Source organism: Uloborus diversus, chromosome 6 (genome assembly GCF_026930045.1).
Source record: "Uloborus diversus isolate 005 chromosome 6, Udiv.v.3.1, whole genome shotgun sequence".
NCBI lineage: Eukaryota > Metazoa > Arthropoda > Arachnida > Araneae > Uloboridae > Uloborus > Uloborus diversus.
The window spans coordinates 72,972,066-72,992,411 of record NC_072736.1 but is presented as its reverse complement, the minus strand read 5'-3'; the positions used below and the strand labels follow the sequence as shown (position 1 = coordinate 72,992,411).

The 20,346-nt window shown below is 32.4% G+C and overlaps 2 protein-coding genes across 2 annotated transcripts in view; one reads left to right on the top strand and one right to left on the bottom strand.

Moving 5' to 3' along the window:
* LOC129224098 (techylectin-5B-like) overlaps window positions 1-20,346 on the bottom strand; it is a 143,704-nt gene that overhangs the window by 82,162 nt on the left and 41,196 nt on the right. The window contains exon 3 of the mRNA XM_054858505.1: window positions 19,912-20,204. Coding sequence (XP_054714480.1) covers window positions 19,912-20,204 — 293 coding nt within the window. The remainder of the gene's footprint in view (window positions 1-19,911; window positions 20,205-20,346) is intronic.
* Window positions 1-20,346, top strand: part of LOC129224097 (E3 ubiquitin-protein ligase TRIP12-like) — a 56,066-nt gene that overhangs the window by 12,764 nt on the left and 22,956 nt on the right. The window lies entirely within an intron of this gene.

The window sequence follows — 20,346 nt, the reverse complement described above, 5'->3', positions numbered from 1 at the left end:
AAAATCGTGAAATGCATCATAGTATGAAAGGAAGTTTTCGGTTAAAAACCGATTTCACCATAGCAAAACTAAGGTCAAAATATTTTAATTACTGACAAGAAAATTGTATAGTGGAAACAAACGTAACAGATAGTTAAAAGCAAAGTGTTGTTTTAATTACATTCAGAATCTTCTTTGTTTGGTACTTTAGTGTTATAAGAAGGTCGAGTACGTAACATTTCGTTAACATGAAGCTTTTCAAGTATATTTGGAAAAGTATTGAACCTTAAAAAAACACAATTTGACAAATAATTCTTTTAAAGCCGAGCGAGGCTCGGTCGTTCAGGTACTATTAATTTTAAACAAATCAGAAGTAAAGAAGGATAACTTGATTGATTTTTGCGAGATGCGCGTGCCCGCAATGAATGTATCCGCACATCAACGAATATATTCACCTTACGCGCTTGCGTATGTCTACTATCTATTAATAATTTTTACAAATTAATTAAATAATACCAGTTTTAAAACAAATTAGAAGTGAAGAGTAAGAGCTTGAATGATAACAGTGAACGTTACAGTTCCACGTTATGATAATTTCGTATCGCGCCAATTGACTTGTGCCCATGTTACGGTTCCACGTTATGATAATTTCGTAATTTATGATAGGTTTTTTTTCTTAAAATTGGAATAAAAAAAGAACCGCATCGAATTTTCGAAAAATCGCTTCGAGGTGCACACCCCCATGCTACATACTAACTTTGTGCCAAATTTCATGAAAATCGGCCTAACAGCTTAGGCGCTATGCTCGTCACAGACATCCTACAGATATCCAGACATCCAGACATCCTCCGGACAGAGAGACTTTCAGCTTTATTATTAGTAAAGATTGCATATTAATCAATTTGTTTAAATTTTTTAATTTCTCCCAGATCAAAACAACTAATCAGTAACTTAAGAGACATTAATTTAACAAAGTGGACATTGAATGCAACAATCTCAAAAGTGGGATTTTATTCTAATAAACAAATTTTTCATGTGTTTTACTGAGGGTTACTACCAATGTTTGTTAATAGAAATCAGCTTGATTTAAATCATGATTAAAATCATGATGTAAATCAAGTGATTTAAAAAAAAATCATTAATTAAAATCAGTTGATTTTATTTTTATAATTAAGAATGTGTTGCCCTAATTTTAAAAAACTATACTGCATTATCTTAACTTCAACAGGCAAAACTACATAGATCTTTCTTTCTGTGTGTGCAACAGATTTTTACTTTTGCAACATTGCTTTTACTCCAAAATTATAGTTCAAAAACAAATTTTTCCTATACCCCATTGACTAATATATAGTTTAGAAAAGTTCTACAACAAAATAATTTTCTAGAACTAAAGAAAATTGTTCAACATGTTATTTTACACTAAAAACGCACATGATGATGGAAACCTTTATCTTTAAGCACAGCGTAAAACAAAATCACATCTTGTTTGAGCATCATAACATACTTTATTTAAAATTTTATTGAATAATAAGAGAATTTTTCTTAATTTTTTTAAGTAAGCTGAATGGATTCATCTATTGTATGAAATATACCGTTTTTATAGCTGTAAAGTAATTAATATCTACACATTTTTGAAGATTTAAAAAAAAAAACCGATTTGAATCAAGAAAATCCGATTTAAATAAAAAAAAACTTCACTTTTTTGTCGAGACGTACCGAGTACTCGGTAATTACTCGGTACTCGGCATACTCAGCCAATTTGCCGAGTACTCGATACTCGGCCAAATTCTGATCAGATACTCGGCCAATACCGAGTAGTTGCAAAAAATTGAATATTGTCCAAGACAGATACCAAAATTTATATTAAAAAAAAAGCAAACATTATATTCTGCAATAATTTACAATTAAAATTTATAAGTCAAATTTAAATTTTGAGAATAATGAAGTTTGTAATGCTTCAATGGTATAAATCTTTCTTTTAATGCCCCCAAAGTTTATTAAACTTGTTTATTAAAAATTATGCAAAAAAAGGCAAGTATAGAAAATATGGAATTTTTATATTAAAAATGGATATTTGATAGAAACAAAAATTAGTTATAAAAAATATAAAAATACCTTTGCTTAAAAAATTAAAGGAAATAAAACAATGTTAAAAGCACAGTGTAGGAACACTGCAGATACATGTTTTGGAAGTTACGAGGAATTCCTTTTTCTATGCACAAAATGGGAGCTCGTGGATTTAAAGGCATCCGACAAAAGTTGGATTTTTTTGTTGAATGTCTTTACCTTCTCTAGCTCACATGTTATGCACTGAAAAAGACATTCTTTGTAAGGGGGGGGGGGGGGCGGAAACATGTGTCTGCAGTGTTCTTGCACATTTGTTTTATCTGCTTTTAAAAATATTTATGTTTGGCGGACTAGAACTATAATTGATTGGTATGCAGTGAAACCCCTCCTAACGGACACCCCTCTTATGCGGACAATTTTTAATTCCCCAGTTCCAATGCAAATAACATTATTAAACCCCTGTCCTGCGGACACCTCTCTATTGCGGACAAAAAAAATTGTCCTGTGACTGTCCGCATTAGAGGGATTTTACTGCAATTTGTTTTAATTCCAAATAATTAATCATACCTTTTATTTATTTATTTTTAATTTTAAAAATCATTTTTTGGTAAAATTTTTGACAAACAAAATTGTTTATATAATGCGTAATTAAATTTCACCAGGAATTTAGTTTTAAAAACTATTATATGGACAAGGAGGTCTATACTACTATTCCAATAAGTTCAAAATTCATCACATGTGTGTCGGTGGTTCTTGTTAAAACATAATTGGTACTTGGTAACTCGGCCGAGTCGTGAAAGGCCGAGTACTCGGTACTCGGCTACTCGGCCAAAGTGCTACTCGGTACGTCTCTACTTTTTTGATTTTTTTTTTTTTAATTAAAAAAATCACGAACTCTGGTTACTACTCTGTATATGCTTGTTTTAAGTTTGTTACTTTTGGTATTTTTTAATTTTTGTAGTTTAAGTATTTTTGTATTTGTTTAGTGTTTTATTCCATCACGTCTCATTTTCTTCATTCCGCTTCCACTGCAATTACTTATCACATTATTTGGAGAGAAGAAAATGAAATTCTCTTAAGCTTTTTTCTCTTACCTTATCTGTGCATCATTTTATGCTATTTATTCGAATTTTTCTTACAGGCAGGTCACATTTTAATCTTTTTTGTTTCGTGATTTATATGTCCTGTGCTTTGTTTGGACTATTCTGTACTTGTATTTAGTTTCCTATGTTCTCTATAGATGCTGCTTTTCAGCAGCTTTTAATACTTTTTATCTGCACGGAGGGGGGGGGGGGGGAATTAACTAGCAATCGCAACATTACATGGTAAGAACAAGGCTCTAAGAAAGTTATTTCATTTTAACAACCTGCCTCTAATTTAAGAAACTACAACTTATTCAAACAAAAAAACTATTGTGCTTGCTAATTCCATTAAATCATTTCCTAAATACTGAAACTTGAAGTTATTTTATAATAATTAGGAAAGAGATGTTAAAAATGCCTTTAAATCAATCAAAATATAGTCTACATAGTCCAGTCAATGAACACCTTGTAGCGTGCAAGGAATATGCGATAATTTTTGACTTCAGAATATTGTTAAGGGTAGTTAGTAAGTAAACATACTAAAAGTTCCCGACCCTGGGGGGGTGAGCTAAAGTTGGAAGGGGGGGAGAAAATTATAGGTTTTTCGAGAAAATAACGGAAACTGTGGAAAAAATGCGTTTAAAATAAAAATTCAAGCTGACTAAAGTTATTATGAAATTGTTTCTACACTTATTTGTCAAATTTCCAATAATTTTCTGGGTATTTGTTATGAAAAATCGATGATTTTTGGAAAAATTCTCTCTTTTTGTCAAACATTTGTTCATAGTGCCTTCCAGGATCAGTACTCATGAAAATTGTCAATGGCAAAGCTGTAGAGCTTTAAATTTCCTTCAATTTGATATGCTATTTTGCAATATTTTATTCAACCAATAAGGAGTTACAGAATTTCAAACACGCACTTTCATGGCGAAAAATGGAACACTTGCCACTCACAAATTTCAAACCGACTCGAAAAGATCGCGCACTTCCTCTTTCTTCAATGAATTCGACAATCCTGATGGACAATAAAAAAGTATTTGTGGATTACTACAACACAAATGATGTTTAAAGTGTGTGTGTGGGGAGGGGGGTCGTGAAATTGTGACAAGAGGGAAGAAAAGAGTGAAAAGTGTGACATCAAGCATTTTTTAATACGAATATGTTTATGCAGGGTTCGTACTTCCTTAACTCTTTAAGACCGAGCCGGGGAGGAAACTTTGCCACAGTTAAGTCCTGACTTTTTCGCCTAAGCTATTTTAGAAATGGAACCGTCCACGCTGAAGACCCCTCGACCGTTCCTCTTCCGTTCTTCTGTTTGCTAGTTGCAAGAGGCGAGGCATGGTTAGCTGTCACCTTAATCACTCACGCTTCGGGCGCGCGGACTTCTTCACTTTTGCTCTAATGGTATCTTTGATGGCATTCAAATTTATGTCGAGATGCATAACAGTCATCTTGGTTTTTTTTAGAGTAGGTAAACAAAGAAAAAAAATATATTAATCATAAATAAGAACATTACAGTTCAAGCACAAGCTTAAGATTTATTATGCAATAATTTAAATTTTCCAATTTCAATCAATTAAATTTGCACAAACTGATGAGAATAATTACTGAAAGAATGTTTTTGAAAATATTTTCAAATATTTGGAAGAAATCCCCTATCTTCTCTTTTCCATTTCTGAGTATACTACAAACAAGTAATAAAAGCTATCCCAGTCAGGAGAAAAAAAAAGGAAAGTTAAAAGAAAATAATAGAAAGATAATTTTTCAAGACTAATAATGAAAAAAAAAATATTTTCCTCAAAAAACAGGGGTTAAGAAAATGGTTAGTGGGGAAGCCACGAAATCTTATTTATTTCCCCCCTTTTTTTTCCTTTTTTAAAATAAAACTAGCCTATGTAATTGGATTTTGACATTACCTATTAAATGACAGATAAAAATGGAGTTAGGCGTTAAAATTTGGGATGAATAGCCACCGTAGACGAACTCTTCCAGGGCCGGATTTAGGGGAGGGCAGGCGGGGCTACTGCCCCGGGGGGCCTCACAATAAAATTTTTACAAAAGATCCTAGCTTTCACGTGTCGAAAATATCGGATATATACATATATATCAATATATTCGGATATACAGTAGAAGACCATTATAACGCACACCTTGGGACCAGAGCTTTTGCGTTATACAGGTTTTTGCGTTATATAGATCATTTCACAAATTTTGAAACTAATGTTCAGAATATGTCTCTATATTAGCACTTCAGAATGAGTTTTATCTGCAATGAGTATTAAAGCACCAACATTACAATTAGTTATTCACAAATAAATATGTTTCACAATCAAAAGAAAGTGCATTATCCTGCACTTCTGCTAGCTCCTTGGTTTGCATAACAGCTGCATTTACAAGAGTCATCTGATATTTTCTGTTTACTGTAAGGGGGGGGGGTACTAATTTCCATTTAAAAGCTTTGGATTAAGATGGAAAGCTGAAAAACTGTTTCAAAATGACAATTTTTATGTTTGCATAACAAAACAGAGGTATTTTTTAAACTTCAAAACCTATTGCTTACTTCTGGAAAGTTGTACGGTTTACTGAGAATTGCGTTATATAGGTCGGCGTTATAATGGTCTTCTACTGTATATCAAAGTATCGGATATTTTCGAAAATATGATGATCTTTTCGAACCCTGATTAGGGGCCTCCACTCCTTCGTTTGCACCGGGGCCTCCACTTTTCCAAATCCGGCCCTGAACTCTTCCAATTATAATCTTCATTCCAATGAAATAACATAAAACTTCAGTTTTTTTTTTTTTTTTGGAGTTTTTTGGTTTTATTCCCTCAAAATAAATTGATCCGCGTAAAATCAATCCGAGTAGAAATTATTTTTCAGTCGATTGTTAATTTTTAACTCTGAAAAGTGAGAGGGCAAGGCCCCTTTACTTTTAAAAGTAAGGTCAAATTGCCCCCCCCCCCCCCCAACCCACAAACACACAAGTTGCCATGGTTATCGTATCTAACTAGCAAATCGAATATGATAAAGATGAGAACATACAACTTTTTAACATAGAAATGCAAGATAGATAAATCTGTAAGGAACGAAAGTTTTCTTGTTTTGATGTACCTCTGAAATTGCTTAATTATTATTGACAGCAATTTCATATTGGGGGAAGGAGATGACATTTGTTTTCTCTTAAAAAATCAATTAATTCTAAATTAGTGCTCAAAGTGTAAATGCAACAGATGTAGAAGCACAGATTTAGATTTTCTTTATATTTATCAGTAAGTAAAATGCTGTATGACATGATTTAAAAAAAATATTCCCTACAATTTATTCTGATGATGTTTTCCTGATTAATGCCATTTACACAGAAGTAAATATGTACTTTAATTTGTATGAAGAATTGAACAATTAATTTATATTTTCAAGGAAACAAAGTTGTGGGATGTGCTACTGAAAGCAAGAGATAATGTCTTTATAAATTAATTAAATGAATTTAGGAAAGAATTAAATCCGATTTTTTGGTGTTTGTTACACTACAATCGTTAAAGGAATATTCAGTGTGACTTAGCGCCATTAGAAATTTCTGTTTATCGCACTTCAGAGACAACTGTTTTTGAAGATTTAAGCAGATTGTTATTTTTCACCTTTTTTTTTTTTGTAAATCATGGTTCTGAATTTACATGTTGACAAACTGACTGAATTTCCCAAATTAATGAATAACATGTTCAGAAGAAAATTAGAAAATGCTATTTTGTGATTAAATTTTTATAAGTGCAAATATATATTATATTGCTAGCAAGTATCACTTTACTCAAAATTTTTAACTCTGAAGGTAAAGTGGATAATACGGTAGTTTGTAAATTGTTTAATATTGTAACAAAATTCTTTTCTTTCGACCATTCTAAGAGAACTAGTATCTAAGGCATTTTCTTTAGTCACCCGTGCGACCTGAATACTGGAGTTGGTTGACCCATGCATACATTTTTACATATTATGTGTGTTTTAAGTCTTTATGGAATTATGACCTCCTATCTCACTTTTTGTGGGGCGCTACTGTTTGGGTAACAGTTGTGTGGTGGGGTGCAGTATATTTTCACGAGCAAGTTAAAGCTCTGGGCAGATTTGTTTTGTTTAGATGCCTTCCAAGCTCTGATTTGCTGAGTACTACTTTTAAGTTTCTAAAACTGGAAAGAAATAATTACATTTGGGTTGAAAATAAAAATAATGAAAATAGAAAAGGTTGATAGATGGCGAAATATTGCAAGTAGTAATTGCACACCCGTGTTTCGAGGTTCCTTGTAACCCTGAAGCATGTATATGCAGTTATTTGCAAAGTTTGTGCTTTAATGTTGTACGAATTATCATAAAAATTATACAAAACATTAATTTATAAATCCTAGAATAGAATTTATTTTTAAAAAAGTGGTACAAAAAAGTGAGAATTAGAAGTGGAGGAAATTGAAACAAAATCGTACAACGCATTCATCTTTTCTCATTTTTTGAGGAAGGCAAGCTACATCAAGTCATTAGCAGCTCCCCATTCATGCAGTTGTCGCTATCACTTGCTAAATAGCTATCGGCTGGAAGAAAGGGTCTTCTTCGGGGAGATCTCGCAGTAGGGTGTCTTCTTCTACCCACCACCCCTGAATTCGCAGAACTCGGCCGGATACGGGCGGTCTCGGATCTAAGCTACAAAGCCGTATACGGCCGGCCTCGGTCTTAAGGGGTTAAGAAACCCTTAATTTCATCAAGCAAAATTAAAGTCCTTAAAAAACACTTAAGTCCTTAATTTTCTGAAAATTTCCTTAATATTTTATCCACTGTATCAAGTTTGGTCCCCTTTTTCTTATTTTTTTCTTTTTTACCCCTTCAAATCTTTATAATCCGCGATATCTGCCGAAAACGTATGTTTTGGAGACATACCAACCACGTTAAACACGTGCTTCGCCGAAAATTGCTTGCCTTGTTTGAGATTGCAATCTTTTTGCATCCTGCAATTATTTCAATCTTTTTAAATGTTGGAAGGTTTTTTTAACAATATGCTATTTTATATCTGTTTATTTTTTTCATTATTTCAATAATATTTTTATTTCTTAAATTTATTTTAGAAAAAATGCAAAAGACTATCGAAAAAATATGGATTGTATTTAATCTGATTGTATTTAAACTTGTCATGGTTACTATTTTTATGTATTTAAAAAAGCTTTCAATATATTTATGGTGAATCTCTAAAAGTTTTGGTTAGGCTTTACAGCCTGTAAAATTTTTTGGAATTTGAAGATTAAATAAAGAACTTCATTACTTCATTTTTTTTTAAATCGTGAAATATATTATGAAATTTTTTAAACTATGAGTTCCATTGCAAGGAAAAAAAAAATCATATATATATATATATATATATATATATATATATATATATATATATACATATATATATATACAGTGAAACCCCTCTATTACGGACACTAACGGGACAAACTTTTTTGTCCGTAAGAGAGGGGTGTCCGCTTTACAGAGGTTTTTTTAATTTAATTAACTTTAGTTATTTGTTTATGTTTTTTGAAATCTTAAATGAAATATGTGTGAATTCTCTTTCATATGCATAGATTTTTTTTAATTTACTAGTTTTTACCAACATATACATAATAAACAATTATTTTATCAGGTTAAATTCAAATATTACAGTTTTGCACACTCAAAGAGATTTAAATAACAGGTTCGCATAAAAATTACATATCTAATTTGTACTTTTAAAAAATTGTTCGATTGATGTCTGTTGATATGTTTTGATCGATGAAAGTCTTTCATTTTCGAAATGTATCTTAAGTTCTTGTACCAAGTCTAGTCCTTTAGGATCGTTGTGTTTAATTGAAAATTCCCTGAGTCCATCTAATACGCTTAAAGCTTCGTTAACATTTTTAATTGTTTTAACGTCTTCTTTTACGGACAGTTCATCTTCATCGTCATCCTCAACTGTATGATCTTCGTTAATTTCGCGCACTATGCTTGCAATTTCTGTTTCGCTTTCTTCAGTGAAAACTTGGTCGTCGATGGGAGCATAGTCTTCAGCGGTCACATTTGTGAACCCTGCTTGTTGCATTAACGACTGCAAATCGGATCCATTATTGTCACAATCAACTTCGTTGTCAATTTCCTCTGTGGCAGATCCTTTTTTGAATCCAACGCGATTAAAGCAACTTACTATTGTTTCTTTTTTAACTTCCTTCCATGCGTGCTTAACCCAGCTGATTGCATCTAACACATCAATTGTTTTGGACAATTCGCTACTTGTTTTAGTTTCTTCCCATTTTATTGATTAAATGCTTCATAACTAGTTGTCTGTATTGAATTTTAAATGCTTGAATTATCCCAGCATCCATAGGTTGGCATTTCGATGTTGTGTTTGCTGGCAAGAAGACTATTTCTATATTTTTCAAGTGAAAGTCTTTGGGATGGGAGGGCGCGTTGTCCATAAAAATAACAATATGCCTTTTTTTCTCTCCCCAACTTCTTATCAAAAGTTACAAGCCAATCAGATATGACACTGGTTGTCATCCACGCTCTTCTATTTGAATACCAGTCTACAGGTAATTTTTTTATATCCAGTCCTTTAAAACACCGAGGTCTGGCTGCTTTTACGATGACAACTGGTTTTAATTTTGTACCATCCATGCTGGCACCCAACTAAACTGTTGAGCGTTCTTTGGAGATTTTGCCACCAGAGCAGTTTTCTTTCTGTAAAGTTAAGGTTTTATCTGGCAGAGCTCTATAAAACAAACCGGTCTCATCAATGTTATAAATGTCACATGGCTCGTAATTTTCAATCAAACTAGGCACTTTCTCAAACCATTTCTCGCAAGCGTCAGCATCCACATCCATGGATTCACCACATATTTTTTTAAAAACTATATCATGTCTCGTTCGAAAACGATCTAACCATCCATTGGAAGCTTTGAAATTTTCTATACCCATTTCAGTAGCTGCTTCTTTCGCCTTTTCTTGTAAAATAGGGCCAGAAATCGGAATATTTTTGCTTCTTGCGGACACAAACCATTTAAACACAATTTCATCCACTGCAAGGGCATTACTTTTAGGAAAATCTTTTTTCTTCTCTTGGTTTCCATTTATGAACCATTCTTTCTTAAACTTCTCTTTTCCTTTTAATATACAGCAAATTTGTGTGCGTCCCACACCAAACTTTTCAGCAATGTTCCGTATTCCAATTTTATTTTTTTCTGCGAAATCTATAACTTCAATTTTTTCTTTAAGAGAAAGAGTACGACGCTGATGATGAGTATTCAGAGCCATTTCAATGAGAACGATGAAACAACTGAATGCTTTTACCCTTAAGTTTACTTTATGATATTGCATTGGCTTTACTTTTACTCTCTATAAAATATTTTTGTTAGATGGCGCGTCAACTCGGCTCCACTTAGACACAACACGCCTGCTTGTTAGTCATCTGAAAAGGAACAAGGCAACGGGGGAGGGTGGGGGTATACAGACAGAAACTTGCAGAATAATCATTTTCTCTTTTCTTTTCTTTTATTTTTGACAATTATATGATGTTTTTTGGAATGAAAAATGCATTTCGGTGTCAAGCTGAAAATTTTTTGCTACGCAGTAGATGCAAAGTAAAATTGCAAAGAAATGTTTTTTTTTATCTCCGTATAAGCTGGTCGACTTTGCATTAAATGAAGCCTTTCAACGGAGTAGCTATTTAATTCTCAAGTTTTAAATACTATCCGCAAAAAAGGATATATCAATGTAAATGACTTCGAAAAGGGTGTCCGTGTCCGTATTTGAGGGTGTCCGTACGAGAGAGGTTCCTTATACATTAGGTTTAATGTCTCTCTGCCGGGGAATTAAAAACTGTCCGCATAAGAGGGGTGTCCGCATTAAAGGGGTGTCCGTTAGGAGGGGTTTCACTGTATATATATATATATATATATATATATATATATATATATATATATTTATTTTCAAATTTTTTTTGTAAAAGAAATATTCACCCCCCCCCCCCCCTTAAAAAAATATATATAATATTGATATTATTGAGTGAAACAGCCGAGTTGAACTCTGGCTCCATCAACCGCTTTATTCAAGAACTCAGGAGTTGAATACGTAGTTAAATAAACGTAGTTCTGCAAATGTTCGATTTCTTCGTCAGGGACTGTTTATAAATGATGTTACACTTTTTCCTCAACATTTTGACCCCCTCCCCGTTTGTCACAAAGTACTTTTCATAAATTAATTTTTATGAACATTCGTGTTAAAAAATGCTTGATGCCACACTTCTTACTCTTTCCCTTCCCGTTGTCACAATTTCACGACCTCCCTCCCAACGGGGGGGGGGGGGGACTTTTCAGGGACTTTTAGTGTGTTTACTTATTAATTACTCCTAACAATATTCTGAAGTCAAAAATTATCGCATATTCCATGCACGCTACACCCCTGTTTTGACTACTCATTGACTGGACTAACAAGAGCTGGAAAAAAGTAACCTTTTACCCCCTCCTTTGTTTTGTGCTTTAATTGCTGACAAGGTTTGAAATATAATCAAAGATATAAATTTACAAGCTCCTAATTTTGTTACATTAAATATACACATGGGGCTGTGAGAAGCAAAGGGATGTAAGTGGACATTTTCAAGATTTTAGTTAAACGCATTTAAAGATAAGGTCCTAGGTAGGCTTTCATGGAAAAGTTTTTACTACTAAATCATGCTGTATTAGGATATTCTTTTTTGCTGTGATGGCTGTGACAAAATTTGTGACGGGTGTAATACTGTGTAAATCTGCCTGTTAGATGAGCAATTTTTAAAAGAATAGTGATCAGTATAGATGACAAACTTGACAGTAGTGAATATAAATTACAATTCATAAGAAAAAAAAAGCTAGTACTGGGTGTACATTTAGTTTAGCAGGTCTTTAATGGCCGCTAACTAAATGTACGACGAAATTTTGTCAATTGTAGCTTTTTATGTTAGCTTTTTAAGTTAATATGTAAAACAGTAACATAATACTAATAAAGTAGTGCTTTTTACTACATTGCCTTTAGTGGTTAGTGAAAAGAAAAATAAAAGCTACGTCAGGTGCTGATATAATCTGACTGGGAGTAAGATATAGCATTTGAGTTTCAGTGATAGCCTTATTTTTACAATGTAAATTTTCGAGTCTGTTCAGCTAATACATTATCAGAGCTATTTTCCCAAAAGTTGTCATTTCTCTGAACTTCATTTCTTCATTAATTCCAACTTGCAAACGGTATTCACTCAGACAGTATTTGCTTCAATATACAGATCAATTCTTGTCATCTTCACTGCACAATTAAATAAATGGAAAGCAGTTTGATTTGACTTAACTCAATTTGACAATTTTGACTGCATTTAGCCCGCTACAAATAAGGCCTCTGTTGCATTCTATACAAAAAGGTTCGAAAAATTCTAATCTCATGTCAGTTGAAAATCCCCTGTCCTGGAAAAAAGCATAGTTTGATTGTTATATACTTCATTTTTGATTGACCTCTACAGCAATCGGAACATTTTTTCACTTTTCATGGTTAAGACAGTTACGTTTTCAGATCAGTTATGCTAGCATTTTAAAATGCCCTATGGAGCATATTTGTCATGCAGTCTTGCAGAATATAGACGAACGCCCAAACGGCGTTCGCAGGAATTTTTTTTAAACTGCTAACGTTAATTTTAAAAAAAATCCCCAGGGAATTTTTAAGAAAAATCTCACTTTATTTATGTTGAAGCCTTTCTCCAAAAGCCTTTTAGAGTGCATGTGTGTGAAAAAATAATGGTTTTGGCAGTTTTCTTCAGTTGGTGAAAAATAAGCACAAACTATATGTTATTGTAAAAAAAAATTAAATGATTCAAAGCACTTTTTTTTTTGTCTCTTTCATATTTGAATACAAATTTAATTCTTTATTCAAGGGTAAGTTAGGCAAAATAATTATTTGCAGAAAATTTTGCAGTTAGGATTTGTGTTCGCTGTTCGCAGAAAGCCCAGTCAAAAAAAGCATATCAATTGCATCCGAGTTCGATTCCATCACTCGTAAGCAGGGTTGGCAAGTTTTTGCCGGAGGCGGAAAAAACCATGGGAAAAACCACGGTTTTTACCGCCCGGCAAAAATAGGTTTTTGCCAAAGTGGCAAAAATAGATTTTGTGTTAACAACTTAAGGACAGTTTTTTTCCTTTTATATAAAAGTAAAAGCATGAAAATATTTTGATAAAAGGCTTTGCCATTTTCTGTAGAGTGAGCTAGTATCACTAAAAAGTAGAGTGAATATAGAATGCACATATTGATCAGCTTTTTTTTCTTTTTAAATTCTTCTCTTGGCTATAAAAATTTATAGCCAAGTATTATAAGAATAGTATTATAATATTATAAGTATTATATATATTATTATATATTACTTATAATATTATAAGTATTATAATATTATAAGTAAGATAATAGCCAAGTATAGCCAATTATCCCAGTAAGTGAGAAAAAATGCATCATTTCTTTAGTGAGGAAAAGTTAATATTTTTCTATATTCAAGTAATTATTCTGTTATTAATTAAATAACTTAAAAATCTTAGTGCCAAAAAAAAAGTGATTAATTAAATATATATAATTAGAATTCAATTTTTTAATTAATTTACTAAAAGCTTAAGTAAACATTCTTTGTTTTAGCATTGAAGGAATTGGCTCATTCTGAAAAAATTGTTTCAGCAAACATTTAAAATCTTAAGGTTTGCAATCTCAACATTTGTTTTTTATTTATTTTTTACCTTATAAATTAGAAGTAACATGGAGAGACATAACTGAAATATTAAAGTGCATTATTTATATTATATTGTCACTGATTCTTGATTAACACTATAATGCTACTTTATTTGCAATTAGATTTTTGCCGTTTTTTCCATTTTTGCCTTTTTTTCCATTTTTGCCATGGTTTTTTCCACTGACCCGGCAAAAATACCCAACCCTGCTCGTAAGAACTTTGTTATTAAATTTATCAGAGTTTAACTTAACTTGTTGAAGGTTTTAGATCTTTAGTCAGGCGATAGAATACAGAAAAGGGGAATTTTAATACTGAAAAAGTAGTGCACAGCATACAGCTCTCAAAACTAATCCATGGGACCCACTGCTGCGTTCAATGTCAGAAATCACATGTTCTGGAATTTCTGAATCTATAATTTATATGCATTTGAAAAGGTGCAAATAAGTAAACAAAACAAGTATTTTTTAATCAGAAGATTGATTTATTACTGAATGGTTTTTTCAAAAAAATTTCTGGTTTAGAAGCATAAAAAATTAAACTATGTAGCTTTACTTTAAAGAACCAAAATACTGTCAAGATAGATGGATGATTAAATGTTGACACCTTAAAAAGGCAACTTTTGAAACAAATTTATTGAAACTTAGTGATGCCTCATTCAACCTTTGCCCCATTCATTATTATTCTGCCTGTTTATATATAAGAAAAAAGAAATACACATTTAAGCATTTCATAATTTTTGTTTCACTGCATTTTTACTTTACTTAAATTTAAATGATGCAGACAAATAAGAACAGTTAGTTTTTTAAGTGTACACTTATATTTTTTACACGAGTAAGTGCTTCAATGAGGCTGTGGCATTCATGTAGACGTTTTGCTAAAGCTCATTTTCAAAAATTAGCAAATTTGAGGTTAAATAGTAGCTCTTCATGAACAAGGTCATGGAAATTTTTATTGAAGTCATGAAAAAGTCTTGGAAAAGTCATGGAATTTTTTCATCCAAATAGAGTATGAACCCTGGACTTACATCTTCTACAAATAACAGAACTATTGGGTGAGTGCAAAAGTTCGTGCGGAGTTGCAATAGATGGCGTTAGAACGGGCGTAACGTGTTGTCATTAATACCACTATCTACGTAAGTCAGATCGTTGGAAAGGTGACGTGCAGCTTTCATTCCAATCAAAATAATTTGTGCAGATACAAACTGCTTCGAGAAAGATTACTTTTAAAATGAGTGTTGATAAAGTGCATTTACGGCATGTTATGCTTTACGAGTTTCGGAAGGGAATAAACGTTGCAGCAGCCGTAAAAAACATTCAAGACGTTTATCAAGATCAAGCACCAGCTAAACGAACTGTGGAAAAATGGTTTACAAAATTTCGTTGCGGAGATTTTAAGCTGGAAGACGAGCCACGCTCAGGTCGACCTTCCGACATTGATGTCGACGTTTTGCGTTCTTTAGTTCAGAATACTCCACGAATTTCAACAGAAGAAGTTGCTACAGCACTTAACGTTGACCGATCAACCGCTTTTCGGAGTTTAAAAAAAATTGGATTTGATTTAAAGCTCGATATATGGGTGCCCCATTTGTTGACCGAGAGCAACAAAATCCAGCGAATTTCTGCTGCCGTATCTTTACTCGGGTGGCTCCAAAACGAGCCGTTTTTGGATCGATTAGTGACGGGCGATGAAAAATGGGTCCTGTACAACAACGTTCAGTGCAAACACACATGGAAACAGGCAGGTGAACATGATGACGCAATGGCAAAGGCCAGTTTGCACCCGATGAAGGTGATGCTCTGTGTTTGGTGGGATTGCAAGGGTATAATTTATTTTGAGTTTCTCCCCGCCGGCCAAACGATTGATTCGGACAAGTACTGTCGTCAATTAACTAATCTGAACCGAGAAATCAAACAGAAACGTCCGAGTTTGTCAAATCGCAAAGGCGTAGTCTTTCATCAAGATAACGCTAGACCACACGTTTCAAGACAGACGCTACGCAAACTGAACAGCCTGAAATGGGATGTCCTAACTCATCCACCGTATTCTCCTGATATCGCACCATCGGATTATCACTTATTCCGGTCATTGCAAAATCATTTAAATGGAAAAAAACTTGACTCTTTGAATGCCTTACAAAACGTCGTGTCTTCGTTCTTCGAATCTAAACCACGCAGTTTTTATGATCGGGGCATCCGTATGCTGCCAGAACGTTGGAAGAAGATTATAGACAACGATGGAGAATATATCATTGATTGAATAAAGAGTTTTGCTTGCCTAATCACTGTATGACTTTCTTTCACAAACTCTGCACGAACTTTTGCACTCACCCAATATAAACAAACTAATAGTAAAGTGACTCTTATAGCACTTAAAAAATTTAAAGGACAACTTTTGGCATCTATAAGTGTGGATTTAGTTGGATTAGGTTTTTTCTCAGATCTCGTGCCTCCAACGAAAAAAGCTACCATGGTTAAAGTTTTATAGCAACCAAAATCTGGAAAGGATTTTAGAAGACTAGAAGTCAATGATATTAAATTTTTTCAGAGTGAACCATTGTGGGATTTCGTTACAGAACAGACTCGGAATCTGTTTACTGTAAAAAAATTTTATACTAATTTCTTACAAGCTGATGTTAATATCTGTGCTAAAGGAAATGATTACTCCCAAGTTAAGGAAGTACAGTAGAACCCCGCAAATTCGGACCCCGTTAGTCCAGTTTTCCGATAATCCGGATCAATTGATTTGATTTTTTATTTGAGGAGGCGCTCGTCAAATTTCCATAACATTGATTTATTTAACTCTCTCATGGGCAAGACTGTGTTATGTCATTGATTGAGTTCCCTTTTCTTGGCAATGCAACTTTTGAATCATTCTTTTTTACCTCAGTAGGGAAAAAAATTGATTCAAAAGTTGTACAGATTTTAGACTTTATAATAACAAAGTAAACATATTTACTGTTTGTGTAATTCTACGTGTTTCATATAAAGATATCTTTCAGTAAGTATGTTTTATTTATTTATTTTTTTCATTCTCCGGACAATTCCTATTTCCAATATTCCGGATTGGATCGGATCCCAGTTGTTTCGAATTATCAGGGTTCTACTGTATAGTATCGGCTTTGAAGGTAGTAAATGATTGTGCTGAGCAAAGGCGCCCATATGCAATATTTTAAGGGGGGGCTCAAAAATTTTCCTCATGGTTTAACAGAACATTTTACCCATAGAAACCGATTTCAGTACAGATTAGACACATTAAAATTTGATATTTTTAATAACTTACTCATTAATGGCTGGAAAAAAGATTTTTTAACCATTTTTGCAAAGAAAAGAGCACTAAAAGCAAGGAATTTCTCATTTCAAAGGGGGGGGGGGCCTTGAGCCCCTCCTTGCCCTCTATATGGGCACCCTTGGTGTTGTGAGCAGTAAAATTAGCAAGAAATTTCAATTTGCAACTTACTAATGATAATAAACAGCGTCAACTTATTTTTCAAATGGCAGAAATAAACTGAAAATTGGTGGATTTTCCCGTTAAATTTTTTTAAAAAGTAATTTCAGAAAAAGAATATTTAAAATTTTAATTATTGTTCATTATTAATAGAAAAGTATAAGAGAAAATGTTTTTGTGTTGCATAAATTTTATAAAACTTACAGAAACAAAAATATTTCTCAGTAAATTAGGTTTTTAAAACTTTTAAGGATGTTGAGCCTTCAAATGGTCTAAAGTTTTGCAAAACAATTATTTACATCAAATGTCACAATTACCCATGGTATGAGAGTTGAAATTCCCCCCCCCCCCAAAAAAAAATAATCCCCATACAACTTTGGGACAGTCTAACTTACATCCCTTTGCTTCTCACTGCCTCATATATAGATATTATGCATAACATAATTTAAAACGATTTCTACATGTTCTTTATATTTTAAGATTTTTTTCTTTTAAAATTCAACTACATGACAAGCTTAAAAGCTATTAAGCAAAATTATTATAAATCCCCCATATATTTATGCTTTTATTGAGATAATGCATAAGCACATTTTTTTTTTCTTTTAATTCAGACTTCAAGTTTAACCATGGATTAAATAAAATATAATTAACATTTACCTAATTTAATAACAACATAGAGGTCACATTAAAAAAAAACACCTTGGTCTAAAATTTAGGGCTACAAGAATTTCTTCCATAAAATGAAAATTTTAAAGTTTATTTTAAAAATATGTTAGTATAATAACATGCTAACAAGAAGTTGAAAAGAAAAAACATATTTTTGGAAAATATATAACATCAAAAAATAATGGTTTAGAAATTAAAAAGTTCTGCTGGGATTTTTTTACAGGACATAATTTTAAAACCATATTTTAAAATATAAAAAATGCATTTTTTGTAAAATTTTAGAAATGTATCAAAGAAAAATATGTCTAAGCTATCATGACAATTAATTTTGGAATAAAGTTCGATTTAGTATACATCCTGAAGTCTCGGACACTAAATGTTACATTAATTTTGGAATGACTCATATGGTATACACACTGATTATTTTCCCTGAAAAATATATACAGTAAAACCTGTGTATGTTAACCACTTACAGTAAAGTACTTTTTTGTGGTCAACTCATACAGGTTGATATACATGATATAGGACTAATTTTATATCTTAAGACGTACCGAGTACTCGCCCAATTTTTGATCAGATAGTCGGCCGATACCGAGTAGTTGTAAAAAATTGAATTGTTTAAGACAGATTTTACAATTAATAAAAAGTACAAGAATATAATGTACTGTAATCATTTACGCTTCAAATTTACTAGTCAAATAAAATGTTGAGAATAATAAAGTTTGTTATGCTTCATTGGGGTAAATCTTTAGTTTAATGTTCTCAAAGTTAATAAAACTAATTAAAAATGGGTGGCAAAAAAAGAAAGTATAAAAAATATACTTTTTATATTATTAAATGGATCTTTGCTACAAACAAAAATTATTCATAAGAAATATAAAAATACCTTTGCTTAAAAAATAGAAGCAAATAAAACAATATTAAACACATAAATAATGCAGAAACACTGCAGACAGGAGTTTTGGCATTGCAAGGAATACCTTTTCCATGCACAAAATGTGAGCTGATTTAAAAACCTCCGACAAAAGTTGGAGTTTTTTTGTTGGATGTCTTTACATTCATTAGCTCTCATTTTATGCACTGAAAAAGACGTTCCTTGTAACACAAACGCGTGTTTGCAGTGTTCTTGCACATTTGTGCTTTTAACATTGTTTTATGTGCTTTTAAAAATTATTTATGTTTGACGGACTAGAACTATAACAGATTGATATAATTTGCTTTAGTTCTAACGTAATTAATCACACCTTTTATTTATTTGTTTAGTTTTACTTTTAAAAATAACTTTTTTGTAAAATTTTTGACACAAACAAAATCTTTTAAATATGCATAGTTAAATTTCAGCTGAAATTTTGTTTTAAAACTATTATATGGACCCTATTATTCTAAGGAGTTCCAAATTTATCATGTGTGTCAGTGGTTCTTCTTAACACATAATTGGTACTCGGTAACTCGGCCGAGTAGTGAAAGGTCGAGTATTCGACCAAAGTGCTACTCGGTACGTCTCTATTATAAATGCAGGCAACTTAGACACATGGTCGTTATTTAAATTTTTACTGTATCTGGTCATTTTGCATCACTAGAAAGAACTCGCCTTTTGGTTTGAAGGACTCACAAAAAGAAAAGGTGGTTTGAAACCAATTTCCATTACATTTAAATTTTTAGAATAAAAGAAAACCAAGTATTCCAGACGCCCAAACTAGACGAAACTGATTTTATTCAAGCTGGTTTTATCCATGGTGAAATTCACCATTAGCCGAAACTCATACTACCTTGCATTATTTACTGTCATAAAGAAAAAAAATTATCGTCAACTTCTTGGGCTTACGTTTGAATTTTTGGCGTTTCTAAATTCTGACATTCTACTGTAATATTTATTTCATTGAACTGACATTTTTAAAAACTTACCTTGTAATATTCGTCAAATCTGTTAAATTTGTTTTGATTGAGTTAAGATTTGATTGTAAAGTGTCGGCCATTCTCCGTAAACTGTATAAGGTAGATTGTAGTATTTGAAGATTTGCCAGTATGTCTGCATTAGCATAGAGAGTAGCTGCTGGATCAGTTGTCTGCTCATGTCTTGCAATCGAAGGATAGTTAATGATTTGTCGTAGTTGCTCATCTAACCACACTTTGAGTAGCAATTGATTTTGTTCCATCTTATCCACATCTTCTCGCGTGACATCCTGTAATGTAATTATCTAAAAAGAAAGTTATGCATTAAGCATCTCAAAATAAAGAAGCATCTTAGTGAATGTGCTTAAATATACTGCAAGCATGGATTGTTCGGCAAAACGGGAATCTTTCAGAACTGTTCTGTAGAATTGTTTTAGGGGCTGGGTG